At 40.6% G+C, this 20,036-nt stretch overlaps 1 protein-coding gene across 6 annotated transcripts in view; it reads right to left on the bottom strand.

Annotated features, from left to right (window-relative positions):
- Window positions 1-20,036, bottom strand: part of usp25 (ubiquitin specific peptidase 25) — an 88,716-nt gene that overhangs the window by 24,093 nt on the left and 44,587 nt on the right. For all 6 annotated transcript variants that reach the window (XM_062974996.1, XM_062974997.1, XM_062974998.1 and 3 more), the window contains exons 11-16: window positions 10,654-10,781; window positions 9,323-9,418; window positions 8,561-8,722; window positions 3,770-3,975; window positions 2,793-2,863; window positions 496-724 (exon numbers count right to left, since the gene is read on the bottom strand). In XM_062974996.1, coding sequence (XP_062831066.1) covers window positions 496-724; window positions 2,793-2,863; window positions 3,770-3,975; window positions 8,561-8,722; window positions 9,323-9,418; window positions 10,654-10,781 — 892 coding nt within the window. The remainder of the gene's footprint in view (window positions 1-495; window positions 725-2,792; window positions 2,864-3,769; window positions 3,976-8,560; window positions 8,723-9,322; window positions 9,419-10,653; window positions 10,782-20,036) is intronic.

Below are 20,036 nucleotides of genomic sequence, written 5' to 3'. Positions count from 1 at the left end.
AAAAGCAAAATGCATACATATTTTTGTAACATGTTTAAAACCCAGATGTCTAAATCAGTAACACACAGGGCACAGCTATGGGAATATAATGGAAATGAAAATTTTAGCTTGTTTTACAAACTAATGTACAGATTAATGATATACATTGCTATAATTAACCTTAAATAAGCAAGACTCTTCTATCTACATTATTGTATTTCTGTTTTTCAAGTTTATTGTGTAGGAATGTGATCCACAGTAGTCGTCCTCCCAATTTCTTGCGCATTACCAGCAACCCTTGAGTCGTTTGTTTTAAATTGATACATTTTTATACTCAAGAAGCATAATGAGATGCAGCAAAATATTTATACAAATGTGCCAAAATTACAAAGTAGCAGTACTCTGGTCTTTCTGATGTCAGGAAGAGATTAAGGGTTAGAGAGTCTATCATATATATCTTTATCGTTTGAAACAAAACAATCCAAATCAAATCTTTGTATTTTGCATATTATTTACCTTGTATCAAAAATGGTTCCTTATCATTGATATACATTAAACAGTAAGCACTTGCATTCCGGTAACCACCAAAAGAGTCCCGTTCAAGCTCTTCCCAAGTAGACCTGGTCACAGATATATCGTTGTATTTCATCCACCTCCTTTGGTAGCTGTCATAAATATATGCCCAATAATGTCCTGCATTCGCTTGGCCTTCATGAACTAATACAGCATGTAACCGATAAGGAACCTAAGTAACATATCATCAAGAGATAATGCTTAGCAATTTTGGTCATCATTAAAAAAGGAAAATAGGAAAAAAATAAAAGAGGAAGCAGGTCTATCAACTTAAAAAATCAAGGATCACAGTAACAACTTAAATTATACTCTCGTTCTATCTGTTCCATTCTATGCTACAGTCAGGAAATGTCCCAGGAATTAAGATGTTGGAATGCAAGAGCTGTTGAGTAGTTTATTTGGTCCAGGTCAGTCACAGAATGAAGACAGAAGCAGGAGGGTGTTTGACAGTTGTTTTAGGGTTTGTTTGGGTTTTTTTTGCCAATAGTCTAGACAAAAAAAGTCAGCAAGAAGTAAAATGAGGTCTTAAATGGGATCCAGTCCATGGGCAGGAAAGCACCAACTTGCAGAAGTATTGTTAGTTGTCAAGAAAGAGGTTGAAAGCATCAAAGCTGCCAGGGAGTGGGCATGTGATCTATATACAGTTGCCCCTAGACATGAGGTGTCTAATTAAGGTAGTGTCTCCTGTTTAATAACCAGAGCCCCATATCTCTCATTGGCACTTTATTACTCAATAAATGATGGTAAAGAGTCTTCAGCATGTGCAGCTTTCTGAGCCCCTTTGTCTCAGCCTCCTTCGCTCCTTGGATTCAGAGATAACTATCATTATGAGGAAACATAGACTCCTGACAATCTGCCTCCTTCCCTCTGTCTGAATTATCCAACTCCAGAGAGGAGTTATTAAATGTTCCCTCACAAAATGTACAGGAACTTTTTGCTGATCACTTAACTAGGGGTGCAGTGGCGCAGCGGGTTAAACCACTAAACTGCGGAACTTGCTGACTGGAAGGTTGGTGGTTTGAATCCGCGGGACGGGTGTGAGCTCCCGTTGCTAGCCTCAGCTTCTGCCAACCTAGCAGTTCGAAAACATGCAAATATAAGTAGATCAATAGGTACTGCTTCAGCGGGAAAGTAAAGGCGCTCCATGCAGTCATGCCAGCCACATGACCTAGGAGGTGTTTAGAAATGGAGATCAGAACCACCCCCCAGAGGGGAAACCTTTACCTTTACCTTTACTCTGTGCAGTTCAAAAAACAAAACAAAAAACAACCTTTTCCAGTGTCACTCAGGGCCCATTACAAATTTATAGGCATATTTGACACTTCTATATTTACAACCTTATCTTACATAAGGTCTACTTAGAATTAATTCTAAATTAGGTTGGTTTAAGACTGGAGCAAACGATTCAGACAACCATAACTGTGAAGTTTCCTCATTTGCAGGTGCAAATGGCAAAGTAGATATGTGATAAGAAGATATGTTTTTAAGTGAACTTGAGCCACAACTATACTACTATCATGTCACTGTATGCTTTATGAACTGTGCCGTGTTTTGGGGAGAAATTGAGAAATTGAAAAAGGAAGGATATAATTGAATAATAGAAATAGTAGTAAGTAGGTTTTGTTGTTATTTTATGGGATATAGATTCTTTTTATTATACGCAACATGTCCAAAATAGCCAAATGTAAGAGAAAATTTTAATTAAATTACAGGAATGACAGTCTTTGAAAGGAATGAGATTATAACATTATCAATAACAACAACAACAACAACAACAACAACGTTGATAATAATTTCGTAAAAATGAAATACGTACTGCATGATACGGTACAAGTTCAACACATTTTCACCAACAGGACCATTATAAGGTAGCCAATACATGCAACAGTGTATCTTGAAGCCAGACCTAGTTTGCACCATTTGGTAGAAGAGTTGAATAGCATAAATATTTAACAAATACATAAAAACTTAGTTTGGGAATATCAAGTCTGGCTCCTTCTGAGGGAAATAAATGAACTATAGTATCTAGTAAGGGGAATGCTTGTGTAGAGGTGTTCATATCTAGGTCTAAAAAGTTAATAAAATTTATATTAAGAATCTGGCACTGCATAGTGGTTGGCAGATTTCTAAGAATCTTGATTAATCTCACTTAAAAAACATAGGTTATACTGTCTATATGAATCTCGACTAATTCACTGTAAAAACACTTAAATTATATTTCTTATAGAAATTATACTAACCTGCACCATTGATTTGTCAGAATACATTAGTTCAATTGTACGCTGTATTCTTGCTATGCTTTCTTGCAAGTCTAATGTGAGAGAAAAATAAAGAGATTTTTTTCACAAAACATAAACACAATGATCACTGGTTAGTTTAGGTATTGAATTAACAGGGGTTATTTTTTATCCCGCATTTTAAAATACTTTCAATTAATTCAAGTACCATTTTTAGCACATTCTCTAACTGGCAATATAATTTTCACTAGTTTCTCCATGCAATTCCTTTAGGTATATTATGTCTTCTTGTGCAGGATAGCTATTTTTCTGTTTCCAAGGCTTTCTCTCTTTTGTAAAATCTCTAGCACTTTCAGACAACTCAGATGCACACAGAATTAACATTTTCTGTTGGTATTATCTCACAGCTATATAAACAATAGTAACATTTGGATGTTTATATAATTACTTCATGTTTATACAGTGATTTGCGTACTCCAGAGATTGGCAAATATCGCCTTCCAATTTTTTTTATCATCAGTTCTGACAAGCATAGCCAGTAGTGACAGATTACACAACCTTTAGTCTAAATGCATTGAAGAGCTGGACATAGTAGCCCATTTTGGTCCACTTTGACTTGTGCAGATAGGACACATTTCTGTTATATTTTCAAACTGCCTGTACCGCACAAGAAATTTCTTTATTATAGATGCTATTACAGCCAGTACAAAATATTTTTTTAAAAAAATATAAATTACAGTCTGGGCTTTACAAGTTCAGCATAAGGCTAAAGGTTATGCCTGTTAGTTTCATCTGTGCCCTGTAGAACAAGGCTGTGGTGCTTTTAACACCATATAAATAACTCTTAAAAAAACAGAAAGATTTCTCTGAGGCTTTCCTTACTTTATTCTAGGATTCCTACCCTGATGTTTAGATTAAAAATTATGTGTGCTAGCAATAAATATATCTGTGAATCCATAGCCCAACTTCCCAAATGATACCTCTCGTGTCATTTTCTACTTCTGTTCTCCAACGATGCAAACAGCCCTCCAGCACTGAGAGCTCTTCTTCTGTTATGTGTCTTGGAGCTGGATGCATTGGCAGGTCTGGAGGAATCCGAGACTGCGTGAAGGGCTTGTGTATTACTGATCGTTGTGCAGGTGATGTGCTTTGCATTTCCGTAGAAGGCCCCTGTTGTTCTGTTGTGCTACATTTATTAAAATAGTGCAACGTTCAGTATAAACAGACCAACTCAATGTATAATTTCAAAACACATTCCACATTAATAAAAATAAGGAATATTCTTCAACCTTGAGACTACAAAACTTCTTCAATCCCCTCTTGACAGGCATGATTAAATGCATCCAGACAGTCCATGGTAGAAGTAGGGAGTGGGTGGGTAGGATCCAGCAAATATTCTTATTTACACAAGTATAATGTGCCATCAAATGTAACGTGCACCTCAATCTTGAAGATGCACGTTATAAAATATGGATTTTCCCTTTGATGAATTGTGCTCAACTGCACAGGAATAGTGCGCCAGGGAGGCAGGCAGCATGAGTGAGGCCACTTGGGAAGCCATGCCATCCATCAGGCCAAGGCTGCGCACAAGTCTCAACTGGCTTCATTAACAAGGCCTAGAAAACAAATTGTGGAGGATGGGGGTGGTTTTATGGGCTTGTGAATGAGACCAGTTGGGAATCGCCTGGGACTGAACCTAGGGGGTAGGTGAGCGAGAGACCCTGAGGGCCACCTGGGAGGCAGGATCCATGGCTAACCAGCAGGACTGACTGGGTCCCCAGCCAAGTGCTCCTGATCATTCTCCTGGTGCCACAGAGCCCTGAGGCTGCCACCACCACCACTGAAAACAACCTCTTCGCATCCTCCCACCTCCATGTCCAGTCTCCAAGGTTTTGGGTTCCTTTGGCCTTTGCACAGGTGGGTTTATGTGTGCAACTCTGACACATCATCAAATCTAACGTGCACCTCAATTTTGCCACTGTAATTTAGCCAAAAAAGGTGAGCATTAGACTCAAGTAAATATGGTATGTGTCAGTCATCTGACATGCCATAGGCCGGTACTTTTCAGCCACAATGAGACATGAATTGCTATATGGTGTTCAAGTCTCCCCCATTTCAATTTAGTTTTTACTCTTAAAATTTAATGGTCAATTTAGTGTCAACTGCAGATCAAATGAAATGGATGGGAAATGGATGTAAGATACTTCTTACATCTCTGAGGCCTTCTGGAACTTTAGCATTTCAAAGTAGTATGTAAGTTCCTATGTACTATGTATTATGCAAATCCCTCATGTTTCCTTAATGAAATATTTTTCTAGAGTATTCAGTAGTAACTCACTTAGTGGATCGATATTTACTATTAGCTTACCCTGCTAATAGTCTGCTTTTTATTTGTTTTTATTATAACATGTTTTTAACTTGTTCTTTTATCTGACTTTTATGGAAACTGCGATTCCCCTTTTCGGGCACCTGTGCCCATTTCTATATATTCTGGTCATAGACCGTAATAAATTGCTGATAGTAACTCTTTTGGACAGAAAGTAACATGAAGAATATCTGAAAGACATTTGTACAACAGAAACTTTTCTTGAAGAACAATTCAACATATCTGAAATGTGATGGGGGTGTAGTGAGCTATATTTTTGGAAATGGTGAAAGCTTAGTTCTATTGTATACTATTTATCTATATATATAAAAGGATAAAAAAAATTCGGCCTAGGACAAAACAACAAAACTACACATCCCAGAAACACTAAACTTGGCAACACAACCCCTCATCCATGCCTCTACGTTCATACAACAAAAAGAAAAGAAAAATAAAGTCCTAATTAGAGGGAAAGGAATAATTGTTTTTTATCCAATTGCTGCCAGTTAGAACTCTGCCCACTTGGTCTCCTAGAAACCTACTCAGCCCAGGGGACAGGCACAGTTAGGCCTCAGGCCTCTTCCCCACTGCCTATAAAATACAGATTATTTGATTTTCACTGGATTATATGGCAGTGTAGACTCAAGGCCCTTCCACACAGCTATATTACCCATTTATAATCTTATATTATCTGCTTTGAACTGGATTATCTTGAGTCCACACTGCCAAATAATTCACTTCAGTGTGCATTTTATACAGCTATGTAGAAGGGGCCTCATATAATCCAGTTCTAAGCAGATAATATAAGATTATAAATATACAGTAGAGTCTCACTTATCCAACATAAATAGGCCAGCAGAATGTTGGATAATAAGAAGAGATTCAGGAAAAGCCTATTAAACATCAAATTAGATAATGATTATACAAATTAAGCACCAAACATCATTTTATACAACAAATTTGACAGAAAAAGTAGTTCAATGCTCAGTAATGCTATGTTGTAATTACTGTATTTACAAATTTAGCACCAAAATATCACAATGAATTTAAAACATTGACTACAAAAACATTGACTACTAGAAGGCAGACTGCGTTGGATAATCCAGAACACTATATAAGCGAATGTTGGATAAGTGAGATTCTACTGTAGTATAAAATAATTATTGTGGTAATCCAGTCCAACCCAATTCTGCTAGGGAGGACACAATCAAAGCACGCCCAACAGATGGCCACCCAGCCTCTCAATAATAATACAGTAGAGTCTCACTTATCCAACGTTCTGGATTATCCAACGCATTTTTATAGTCAATGTTTTCAATATATCATGATATTTTGGTGGTAAATTCGTAAATACAGTAATTACTACATAGCATTAATGTGTAATGCACTACTTTTTCTGTCAAATTTGTTCTATAACATGATGTTTTGGTGCTTAATATGTAAAATCATAACCTATTTTGATGTTTAATAGGCTTTTTCTTAATCTCTCCTTATTATCCAACATAGTCACTTATCCAATATTCCGCCGGCCCATTTATGTTGGATAAGTGAGACTCTACTGTAATACTAATAATAATAATAAGAAGAAGAACATCATACAATCATAAGGTTAGGAGACACCCCTAAGGATCATCCAGTTCAACTTCCTTCCACCATGCAGGACGACACAAACCAAGCACTCCTGACAGATGGCCATCCAAGATCTGCACAGTAATAATACAAATTGATTCATACAATCAGACAGTTAGGAGAGACCCCTAAAGGCCATCCAGTCCAACCCAACTCTGTCATTGGACGATACAATCCAAGCACTCCCAACAGATGGCCAGCCAGCCTCTCAATAATAATAATAAGAAGAATAAGAATAAGAATATCATACAATCCTAAGGTTAGCAGATACCCCTAAGGATCATCCAGATCAACTTCCTTATATCATGCAGGAGGACACAATCCAGCCACTCCTGACAGATGGCCATCCAATATCTGCACAATAATAATACACATCGAATCATAGCATCAGACAGTTAGGAGACAACCCTAAAGGCCATCCAGTCCAACCCAATTCTGCCATGCAGGACACAATCCAAGCACTCCCAACAGATGGCCACCCAGCCTCTCATTACTAATACTAATACTAATAATAATAATAACAACATCATACAATCCTAAGGTTTGGAGTGACCGCTAAGGATCATCCAGATCAACTTCCTTCTACCACGCAGGAGGACACAATCCAAGCACTCCTGACAGATGGCCACCCAGCCTCTACATAATAATGATGATGAAGATAATAATAATAATAATAATAGCATAGAATCCAAGAGTTTGGAGAGACCCCTAAGGGCCATCCAGCCCAACCCTTTCTACTATGCAGCAGGACACAATCCAAGCATTCACAACACATGGACAACGTATAAATACTATACAATACTACACAGGGACATAGACCTCCTCTACCCTCACCACTTTCACAGTACACAAACAACCAAATGCATACTAAACATAAAGACAACCATACAACAGACATTCAATACTACCACTACCTCAACAAGTTCTCGCCAACACCACCAGACAACGCCACAGCAACGCGTGGCCAGGCACAGCTAGTATTTTATATATAGAAATATTTATGTGTGTCAGCCCATATGTATCAGTTCACAGGGCTATTGTATTGCCTTGAATTTTCTATGTAAACAGAGTAGGAGCTGAATTAATTAGGCCCTCAGATCATTACTGCTAAGGAAAGGGAGTTACTGATAGCTGGGCAAACCACAAAAACATCCCACTTGGTCATTTAGTAATAGAGTTGGGCCCGGCTACCATTTCATCTGTTTCTTTTGTGTTTTCGTATCATTCCATCCATTTGGATGGCATGGAATGGTACAACCCCCTCCAGAATAAAAAGAACAGCAAACCGAAAAAAGGGAGGAATTGTAACAATTTTATCAGCATGCCGGCTGTAGGCTTTGGCTGGCAGGGCCTACTGCTGAGCGCCGGTTGCTCCTAAGCCCAGCTCGCAGAGTCTACAGTTGAGTGCCAAACGCTCAATGCTCGTAGTCCCAGCAGGCAGGACCTACAGCCGAGCGTTTGACGCTTGTAGGCCCGGCTTGCAGGGCCTACAGTCGAGCACCAAGCCCGCTCAAATGTAGGCCCTGGCTGGCAGGGCCTATAGGTCCTGACGCTTTGCCGCCCAAAGTAAAAAAATCTTCATTTTTTTCAGACCTTGGGTGGAAAAGCTCATTTGTATAGGCGCCCGTTTTCGGAAGTGATGGACAGAAACGAAAACGATGCCATATGAATGGGACAAACAGAAATTCCATACAAATGCATGAGACTATTTAGTAAGTTACCAATTTCCTATATTTAAGCAAATCATAATCAAAATGCAGACATGAGGAATTTTTACCTTGGCATTGTCTGTGTTGACAAAGCACCACTAGGAAGAGCACTAGTATTAAGATCCTCAATAGGAGACTTACACACTGGCTTACTTGATGCGAATTCCAGTGCATACTGTAAGACATCTACCAAAGGGAACCGTTTAGGACCAGAACCATAGCTTAAATACCTGTAAAAAGAAACAAATAATATTGTTACACGTGAAACACCTTCCAAACACATTCTTACATTTCATAAACTGTTTCTGAAATTATTGTTCCAGAAAAGAAAAATCTGTCTCATGAACTACAGTGGCAATATGTTTGTGGTAGAGAACACAAGGCAGATTGGTGATTTTTCACCTAGTAAGTGCTTGAAATTGCAGCTCTCATACAGTCCTGGACGGTTCTAACAACCTCAAACATTGGTTGCATTTGACTTTGCCTAATTTTCAGGAACCACAAATAACATCCAACAGAGAAAGATAACATTGTACTAAATATAACTTATAAAAAGTACAAAAACAGGTTTACATCCCACTTGAAATGTGCTGCTAGTTAACTTAAGTACTTCTGTGCTGAACTGACACTGGATATTCCAGTTTTACTCTCAGAGCGACAAAAAATTACTGAAATGAAATTTTACTTTTTTTTGCATTGCTAATGGATTTAAAAACTAGAATAAAACAATAGGAAATAAACTTTCAAGAAAAGTTATATAGAGACAACTTGTACATCTAAAAATTCCACATTACTTATATATATCAGATTAATGATCTATACTGTATTACCGTTCTAATCTCTGCTGTAATACTGTGAGGTATTCTTTTAGTCTTTTGATTTCATCCCGCTTTATTCGAGTTATTTCTCTGTTTTTGTGCATATATCTGTTAAAGGAAAAAGCAGTAAACGAATGATGTCTTTTACCAATAACAAGTTAAATCCAAAAGTACAAACCCTAATTTCTAACTAGGACAAATGACAAATATAGTCCAGTAATATTTTGATCTTCTACTCATGTAAACTAAATTGATTAAATTTGTTTTACTAAAAAAACAGATTGGATTTAGGTAATCTGACAATGTCCTGATGATCTGTCTAAATTTTAATTTATAATTTATTTATAATTTATTTATTGACTTTATTTCTACCCCACTTTTCTCACCCAAAAAGACTCAGGCAAAAATGCCATGCTGGTAAAAACCAACAATAACAATAAAACGTTAAACAGTTAAAATGATTAATATTAAGCAATAATACACATAAAACAGTATACAAAAATTTTAAAAGCATATAAGGTTATAAAGAGAGGATAAACAAAGATCAATGTCAATATATCTACGTGAGCTATTGATTATTTTAAGTTAAAAATATGAATTACTGTCATAAAGAGCCAACAGCTTGTTACAAAATAGTACTATGGATCCAAAATTGATAGACAACAATGTTTCATTCAGACAACACATTTCCACCTAATTATGGGAGAGGATCTTTTTCTCACATACCACAACTACTGGTATGTATCATTTTCAAAATAGTGAAAAGGCTGTTCGGTGAGGAGTCTGGGCTTTCCGTTTTATTAATTTATTTGGTGTTTTTTTAAAAAACTTTATAAGTAAGTTTATAACTGGTCTAATTAACACATTCCATTCCTGTTGGTCCAATTATTGTGTTCCAGAAAAGCTTAGAGTTTAGAACTTTGTTGAATTTCGGAAAAAGAATAATACCTTAACTTTGGGAAGCCACTAAATAGAGATAAACCCAATTACTAGTTCCAACCTACTGAATCAACTGCAGGGTGATATTTTTTAAAATAAAAATCCATTTTTTTTTTCTTTTGTATTTTGTAAGTTGCTCTGAGCCCCCTTCGGGGTAAGAAGGGCAGTGTATAAATATAGTAAATAAATAAACAATCTGGGACTAGCAATTGGATTTAGCCCTCAATGCACCAAAACCCATTTATTACATTTTAGGAACACAAATCCTTTTACTTGGGGACTTCTTTTAGATTTAGCAACACAACCACTTTATTTTTTTGTTGTTGATAGATTGGTTAGTGTTTTCTGCATATTACAGTGTAGGTTATATAGTACACACAAAGAATCATGCAATATACTTGTACCTGTCCAGGTATAAAATCTGAGGGAATTCTAATTTGTTGTGTATTTTTTCTGGCCTCCCCAAAGCCTGGTTGAATTCAAATCTTGAGAGTTCGAAGGTTAAGACAGGAGGAAGTTCAGTAAACCAGTGCTGCAAAAAACAAAACTGCATTTTAGATAACCGCATTTTAGATACATCCTCTTTTTAAAAACATACCCATTCAACTCATCTGAACAAAAAACATGTTTGGGAGAATATTATCACAATATTTTTCCATAGCACATCATTTTTACAGATGTACATTTGTATAAAGTTGTATTTGTTTTCAAAAACTAAATCATATATATTATAAAAAGTTTGTCAACAAAAGCTAAAAACTCAACATATTTGGAAATTAATATTGCTCAACATATATGGATAGATGTAGATTTGAAAACACACACAATTTCTTACATGAAAATTATCTTCTAACCCTTATACCTCCAACTGTGTGGCTTCAAGGTCAGTATTTGTTTCACATGTCATTTTATAAGTACAGCAATAGTGTCACTGCAATTATATTCACATTCCTATTTCATTAAAACCAATCTGTTGTTGTAAAATCAAATGACATCTCATTTTTTGTGGTAACTGAGTTTCACAGCAATGAATTTCCACTTCACAATTAATGATTTCCTTCATTTATTCACTACTGTGGATAATTTTGTGAACTTAATGTAATGCATACTGACTTTTTGTTCATAGATAGAGTGAAATGTTAAAACAGCTTGATATTTCCATATATTATTTTTTTTTGAGAGGGAAGGGAATTTCACACTTTTTCTGTCTGTTTTAATTACATATTTAATCCAAATTACTTGTTATGATTGAGCCTCATGGCTCTGTTACTGACAGACGTGGGCGTAAGACTCCTCGAGAGTCAGATACTCTCGAGGAGCGAGAGAGAAAAAGACTGCGAGACATATTTGCAGCACCATCTGACGAGGAGTCTTTCGAAGGGTTTACGGAGAGAATGGAGGAGGGGCTGGTTAGCTCAGAGGAGGATGAGATGGATTGGACTCGGGTAAGGGAGGAAGTGGGTGCCACTGGCCATGATGGGACAGAAGATGAATGGGGACCTTCAGGATTAGACCCATGGTTTAGCTGGAGGGATGGGACGGGATCCACAGCTGGAGATGCTGTTGGGCGTAGTCAGAGGTGTTCCAGCTCTGACGAGGAAAGTGATGAGGAAACGCCCGGGTTAAGGAGGACAGCTGACAGTGATGAAGATTTGTAACTGGCATAAAATGGGGCTTGAGAGCAATTGCAAATTGCGTTGGGCAAGGTAATCTGGGCAAACGCTTGGGATCCGTGTGTGTGTGGGACGCTTCCCTGAAGACTTGTGTGCTTTCCTGTGCTGTGACGTAAGTTGATTGGAATCCAGGGTCAGACGGCGGGAGGGATTGTGTGGGCATTTGTTTGTGCAAACCTGTGCTTACTCTTATTAGCTTGACCCTCCGTCGTCTTCTTGACGGACGCCATCTCCTGCTTTGAGAACTCGGACTGAACTGACCACGGCTTGTCTTCCCCCCCTTCTTGGACTTGGAAAAACTACAAACGTCTGCTTCTGGCTTTGATCTACGGAACGGAACTGGTCTACTCAACTGCTACAATCCTTGGCTGATTTACTCGTGTTGGAGATCCTGTCTGCTGTGTGTGTGGGGGAGCGACGCAAGTTACTCTAAGCACAGTGTTGGCAGCAGAGAGGAATCTGCTGCCAATTAGTTGCATTCTTTGTATCTTTTGTTCCTTGGCTTTCGTTTCGTTTATACCCAGGCTGACGCAAGCAGTTTGTTTTTACCCGGATTAAACTCCGGTTTAATCCGGTTTATCTTTTGAACATTTACTTTTGCCCCCTTTTGCTCCTAAAGGCAAAAACTGCCTGGCCCTTGTGTTTTACGGGCATTTTTTGAGTTCTGTAATCTAATAAACTCTGTTACTTTGAATCTTGTGGCGTTCTGTCCTTGACAGATTGCCCAACGCCCATAAAAAGTTTATTGCAGCAATAAACCCGTCAGGAAGACGATGGATGAGTTACGGGCCAAAGTAGACCAATTGCAAACGGCTTTTACCGTTAGCCAAACAGCTCAGGCTGTGAAAGGACATGTTTTGACTCCTGAACGCTTTGACGGAACCAGGTGCAAGTTGCCAACCTTTTTGGCACAAGTGGAGCTTTATTTTTCTCAGCTCAGTGCTCATGCTTTTCCTACAGACACTAGCAAGGTGGCCTTTATTTTGAGTTTGTTGACCGGTCCCGCAGGACAATGGGCCACTAATTTAATTTTGGGAAATGACCCAGTCAAGGACAATTTGAATAATTTCAAAAAGTTGTTAACTGATACTTTTGGGGATCCTCTCCGCACGGAGAACGCTGGGTGGGCTCTGTATCGGTTGAAACAGGGAAAGGGGACTGTTTTGGATTACTTAAATAAGTTTAACCTGTATCGCCACCAGCTGGATTGGGGGGAAAATGCATTCATGCTTTTATTTACTGCCGGGTTAAGTGATATGCTCCAGGATGAATTAGCACGCTTGGAGCCGGCTGAAAGCTGGGACGCCTTAGTAGCTAAGGTGCTGCGTTTAGACGCAAGGTTCGAGGCTCGTAAACACTCAAAAGCAATGTGTGCGCCACCCATGCATGTAACCAGGGCACCTGTGGTGATGGGGGAAGAGCCCATGGAGCTTGGGGTCTTTAAAAAGCTGTCTACAGAGGAAAAGAGCCGTAGGAGGCAGCTGGGCTTGTGTTTGTACTGTGGGAATGCTGGGCATTTTGCCAAAAATTGTAATGTGAAACCTTCCCAGTTTTCGGGAAAAGGCCAGCCCTAGTGCGACGTGAGTCCAACGCACTAGGGCTCCTCAAGCAGTCAACTGAGGGGAGGAAGCATGTTTTCGTACCCATTACATTATCTGTTGGGGGAAGGGAACTTGTTTCTACTTTGGCACTGCTGGACTCAGGGGCTACGGTCTCCTATGTAGATATTGAGTTTGCTAAGAAGCATGGCATTCCTAGAGTGCGCAAGGCATGCGACGTGTGGGTGGAAGGAGCAGATGGGAGACTGCTGGAGACTGGGGTGGTTAACCATGAAACCTCAGCAGTAACGTGGGAGGTGCAGGGAGTAACGGGAACGTTTGTGTGGGATATTACGAGCTTGCCTAGATATGATGTGATCCTGGGGATGGATTGGCTAGCTGTAGTAAACCCACAAGTAGATTGGGCAACACGTAAAGTGATCTTAAAGAGGCAGGATTGTTGCACTCTAAATGTTACTCATTCTGATATGGAGGGAGTGCCTGCTGAGTATGGGGAGTTCTCTGATGTATTTTGTAAAAGAGAAGCGGACAAATTACCACCGCACAGGCCATATGATTGCGCCATCAAGTTGGCAGAAGGTGCGAAACTGCCAGCAGGGAGGCTGTATGCCTTGACTGTACCGGAAAGGCAAGCTTTGCGGGAGTTTCTAGATGAAAATTTAGCCAAGGGGTTTATTCGCCCATCTAGTTCTCCAACTGCGGCACCAGTATTCTTTGTAGCCAAAAAGACTGGGGAACTTAGGCTGGTCTGTGACTATCGGATCCTAAACAAATACACCATTCGGGATAGGTACCCGCTCCCTTTAATCTCGGAACTGTTATCAAGGGTGCAAGGGGCTAAGGTCTTTACCAAGCTTGACCTGCGGGGGGCCTATAACTTAATCCGTATACGGGAAGGGGATGAATGGAAGACGGCATTTAACACGTGTTTCGGATGCCACGAGTTCCGAGTCATGCCTTTTGGGCTTTGTAATGCTCCTGCGGTATTCCAGAGGTTCATGAACGATGTGTTCAGGGACCTAATTGATCAATTTTTAGTGATTTATTTGGATGATATCTTGATTTTTTCTAAGGACGAGAAAGAACATCGTCAACATGTCAAGCAGGTTCTGCACCGACTGCGGGCTAATGGGCTTTTCGCCAAGGCTTCCAAGTGCGTCTTTCATGTGCCTGAAGTGGAGTTCCTAGGTCATGTAGTGTCAGGTAGGGAACTTAAAATGGACCCACATAAGGTTGACGCCGTCAACTCATGGCAGGAGCTGAAGACTAAGAAGGATGTACAAAGGTTCTTGGGTTTCGCTAATTACTACCGGGAGTTTATTCCGAATTTTGCAAAGCTCACGGTACCTTTGACGCAGCTTCTGCGCAAGAAACAGCCATTTGTGTGGGGGCGGGAAGCTCACGAGGCGTTTCTACAACTAAAGTCTAGTTTTCAATCGGACAACATACTAACCCATCCTGATGTTGACAGACCGTTCGTGGTAGAAGCGGACGCTTCTAGCTACGCGTTGGGGGCTGTATTGTCTCAGAAGGATTCCTCAGGGACCTTGCGTCCCTGTGGATTTTACTCGCGGCAACTAACACCCTTCGAGCAGAACTATACCATATGGGAGAAGGAGTTGTTGGCGATTAAGGTGGCGTTTGAGGTGTGGCGGCACTGGCTTGAAGGGGCACGGCACCAGATCGTGGTCAGATCTGATCACAAGAACTTAGAGCACTTGCAAACAGCAAAGAAGTTAAACCAGCGTCAAATCCGCTGGGCTTTGTTTTTCTCCAGGTTTAACTTCAAGGTGCAGTTCGTGGAGGGGAAGGCAAACTTGCGGGCCGATGCTTTATCCCGCAAGCCGGAATTTAAGACCAATGAGCAGGTAGTATGTCAGACCATCTTGCCTACTGCCTCTCTGTGTGTTGTAGATAATGAGCTTGGGTTACATGACCAGATCCTTGAGGCTCAGAAGGATGATGTGTGGACTCAGGAGCAACTGATGCTGCTCTCTGCAGGTAACCGTACCATACTGCCGCATCTCCAGGATCAAGACGGGGTATTGGTGCGTAGGGGGCAGGTTTACGTACCAGTAGGGACCCTCAGGTTGGAGGTGATTAGAGCCCACCATGACGAACCCATGGCTGGGCACTTTGGCAGGTTCAAGACCGTACAGCTTATCACCAGGAGCTACTGGTGGCCAAAGATGCGGCAAGACATTCTGCGCTTTTGTGACAGCTGCGCCGTTTGTCAGCAGAGTAAGACGCCTGTTGGGCGCCCTAGAGGGTTGTTATCGTCTTTACCAGTTCCGGAGAGGCCATGGCAAATCATTTCCATGGATTTTATTTCAGATTTGCCTAAGTCTGGGGGTTATACTTGTATTTGGGTGGTGGTGGATTTATTTAGTAAACTGGCTCATTTTATTCCTTGTTCAACCATTCCGGCGGCCCCTACGTTGGCCTTACTATTTACAAAGCACATCTATCGTTTGCACGGAGCACCCGAGGTGATTATTTCAGATAGGGCTCCGCAATTTGTGTCACGCTTTTGGAAACACTTCCATGAGTGTTTGGGGACTAAGTTAAACGTGTCTTCAGCTTTCCATCCGCAAACGGATGGACAGTCGGAACGGGTTAATGGGCTCTTAGAGCAGTATCTGCGTTGTTTTTGTTTAGATCAACCCACGGCTTGGGTAAAGTGGTTACCGGTGGCGGAATTTGCTTACAACAATGCGGTGCACACGTCTAGTCAGCATACGCCATTTGAGCTAACTTATGGTTTTCACCCACGGGGAGGTGTGGCGCCGTCGACCAATGTGGTCTCTTCGGACCCTGTGTACCGCTCTTCGGAAATGGCTGCATTGCATGATGTTGCCCGTCGCTTACTGTTGGAAGCTAAGGCAACGCAGAAGACTCAGGCTGACCGCCACAGGCAGGCAGGGGAGGAGTTGGAAGAAGGGGATTTGGTGTGGTTATCTTCCAAACATATTAAACAGGCTGGGGGAAAGTTTGCGCCTCGGTATTTGGGTCCCTTTCCTATCGTTAAAAAGATTTCTTCTGTTGCGTTTCGTTTGCGTTTACCGTCTAGTTTAAAGGTCCATCCAGTCTTTCATCGTTCGCTGTTGAAACTTGATACCTCTAGTCGTCGTGGTGCTATAGCGGAGGGTATCACTGCCACTTCTCCGCCATCGGGGGAGGAGGCCTTTGTGAGAGGGGATAGTGTTATGATTGAGCCTCATGGCTCTGTTACTGACAGACGTGGGCGTAAGACTCCTCGAGAGTCAGATACTCTCGAGGAGCGAGAGAGAAAAAGACTGCGAGACATATTTGCAGCACCATCTGACGAGGAGTCTTTCGAAGGGTTTACGGAGAGAATGGAGGAGGGGCTGGTTAGCTCAGAGGAGGATGAGATGGATTGGACTCGGGTAAGGGAGGAAGTGGGTGCCACTGGCCATGATGGGACAGAAGATGAATGGGGACCTTCAGGATTAGACCCATGGTTTAGCTGGAGGGATGGGACGGGATCCACAGCTGGAGATGCTGTTGGGCGTAGTCAGAGGTGTTCCAGCTCTGACGAGGAAAGTGATGAGGAAACGCCCGGGTTAAGGAGGACAGCTGACAGTGATGAAGATTTGTAACTGGCATAAAATGGGGCTTGAGAGCAATTGCAAATTGCGTTGGGCAAGGTAATCTGGGCAAACGCTTGGGATCCGTGTGTGTGTGGGACGCTTCCCTGAAGACTTGTGTGCTTTCCTGTGCTGTGACGTAAGTTGATTGGAATCCAGGGTCAGACGGCGGGAGGGATTGTGTGGGCATTTGTTTGTGCAAACCTGTGCTTACTCTTATTAGCTTGACCCTCCGTCGTCTTCTTGACGGACGCCATCTCCTGCTTTGAGAACTCGGACTGAACTGACCACGGCTTGTCTTCCCCCCCTTCTTGGACTTGGAAAAACTACAAACGTCTGCTTCTGGCTTTGATCTACGGAACGGAACTGGTCTACTCAACTGCTACAATCCTTGGCTGATTTACTCGTGTTGGAGATCCTGTCTGCTGTGTGTGTGGGGGAGCGACGCAAGTTACTCTAAGCACAGTGTTGGCAGCAGAGAGGAATCTGCTGCCAATTAGTTGCATTCTTTGTATCTTTTGTTCCTTGGCTTTCGTTTCGTTTATACCCAGGCTGACGCAAGCAGTTTGTTTTTACCCGGATTAAACTCCGGTTTAATCCGGTTTATCTTTTGAACATTTACTTTTGCCCCCTTTTGCTCCTAAAGGCAAAAACTGCCTGGCCCTTGTGTTTTACGGGCATTTTTTGAGTTCTGTAATCTAATAAACTCTGTTACTTTGAATCTTGTGGCGTTCTGTCCTTGACATTACTGACCTTAGCATATAATAATCAAAATGTGTCAGATGCATGTAATTTCAATTTTGTAGTGTCTGTTTTTCTAGAAAATGAATAGATCTGTTCTCTTTATTCCAACTCACTAGGCTGAATTTTGGATGCAGTGAGTATGAACTGAGAAACACTTTAGGAAAGATGTGATCCTAGAACCTTAGAGAAGATCAGAACAAACAAACAAAAATGAAAAAAGGTATTATCCACAGAGAAAACCAATAATTGTGGGAAAAAACCGAGAAACAAACTGATTCAGAAAGAAATTTCAACATCTTCACAAGTAGCAAACTGTTGTTTTATTTTGTTTTGCACAAACAGATGATGTGCACATGTGTGTGTATGAAAGATACCATCAAAACACATTGGTCTTTAGTTATTAACAGGCGCTTGTACCATTTCAACATTCAGTGTGATGGTTTTATGGCCGTGAATGAAATTAAATTGAGCTCTGGAAGTTACAGATGCAGGAGATGTTTCTTTGTCAGAATACATAGTAGGCAATAAAGCTTTCTTCAAAATCTTGTCAATTTGAAAAGATAAAAATCTGTATTGTAAGGTTCTGGTACTAAGACTCACAGCACACTGAATTCATTCATATTCAGAGAAGACCATGGCTACACTCTGTAAAAGAGGAGTATGTACAAATCTCTGAATGTTAAAAAAAAACCTGGTTGAGACCTATTTATAATACATATGGACATGATAAGCAGAAGTTCTTACTTGACAGCAGTAATATTTTGCACTCTTATAATCTCTTCAAAGTTGGGCAACTTGGTATTTTTGTGTGTGCCAATAAAGAGCATGTTCCCTACTTAGTTAAAGATATAATGTGTATAAAGTACATTACTTGGGAATGATATATTTAGCCCTTTAAAGTTTATATCTATCTCTAATCACCCATTCATTATCACTCCTCTTGATGTTCATCCAGCAACAACAAGAGTGTTCCTCTGGGCAGCTAAACCAGGCAATTCCGGGCTGTGGCGCTGCTGACTAGTAACCAGCTGCAATAAATCACTACTGACCGAGAGGTCATGAGTTCAAAGCCCAGGTCAGGTTAAGCCCCCGACCATTAAATAGCCCGGCTTGCTGTTGACCTATGCAGCCCCGAAAGACAGTTGCATCTGTCAAGTAGGGAAATTTAGGTACGCTTTATGCGAGAGGCTAATTTAACTAATTTACAACACCATAAAACTGCCAGCTAAACACGAGGAAAGGAATGAGGAAGTACAGCCACTAGTGGACGGTGAAGCAACAGCTCCCCCTATGGCTGGAATCGTGAAGCTGGAAAAATGTTAAATGCCTCTGTGTCTCTCTATACTGTATGTTGTTTGTCTGTTGGCATTGAATGTTTGCCATATATGTGTTCATTGTATTCCGCCCTGAGTCCCCTTCGGGGTGAGAAGGGCGGAATATAAATACTGTAAATAAATAAATAAATAAATTCCAACTGGATTGCCCCCCATGAGGGTCTTCCTCCAGGGGCAAACCAAGAATGGGCAACATGGACGTCCCTGAACAGACTGAGAAGCGGAGTGGGCAGATCAAAAGACAACTTGGCAAGGTGGCACTACCTGGAGGAATTCTCCACCTTGTGTGACTGTGGAGCTGAACAAACAACTCCGCATATGTATGCTTGCCCACAATGCCCTGCCTCATGTACGGAGGAGGAGTTGTTTAAAGCTACGGACAATGCGGTCACTGTTGCCCGCTTTTGGTCTAAAACTATTTAGCTGTTTGTGATTCCTTTATTTTATCACTTTTGGACTTGTTTGTTATGCAATGCTTTTGACATGAAAAAAATTGTAAAGATGAAGAGGTTACTGAAAAAGGTTATTGAACAATTGCAAACATGCCACACAACTATGAACTGAAGCACATTTCTGAGATCTATCAAGATGGTTGCATCTGGCCACTTCTCAGGTTAAAATGAGGTAGTCCACAAAAACAAATGAGTCAACATATTGAGCATGACAATACCATTTCTAATATCAATGGTTCAACACAATATATATAATAAACATGTTGATATCATTTTCAAAATCAGTTTAATCTGTTAAAGAATCAAATTAAAATAAAAAAGTGGCTTTAGGGGCAGATATAAGCCTTGTCTGATGCTTGTTTCAAATGTTTTCTAAGGAATATTATTCTATTTCACCACGGCTTGAAGCATGGCAAT

The sequence above is a fragment of the Anolis carolinensis genome, chromosome 3 (assembly GCF_035594765.1).
Source record: "Anolis carolinensis isolate JA03-04 chromosome 3, rAnoCar3.1.pri, whole genome shotgun sequence".
Lineage (NCBI taxonomy): Eukaryota > Metazoa > Chordata > Lepidosauria > Squamata > Dactyloidae > Anolis > Anolis carolinensis.
The sequence above is the reverse complement of the archived record's forward strand: the minus strand, read 5'-3'. Positions and strand labels throughout refer to the sequence as shown.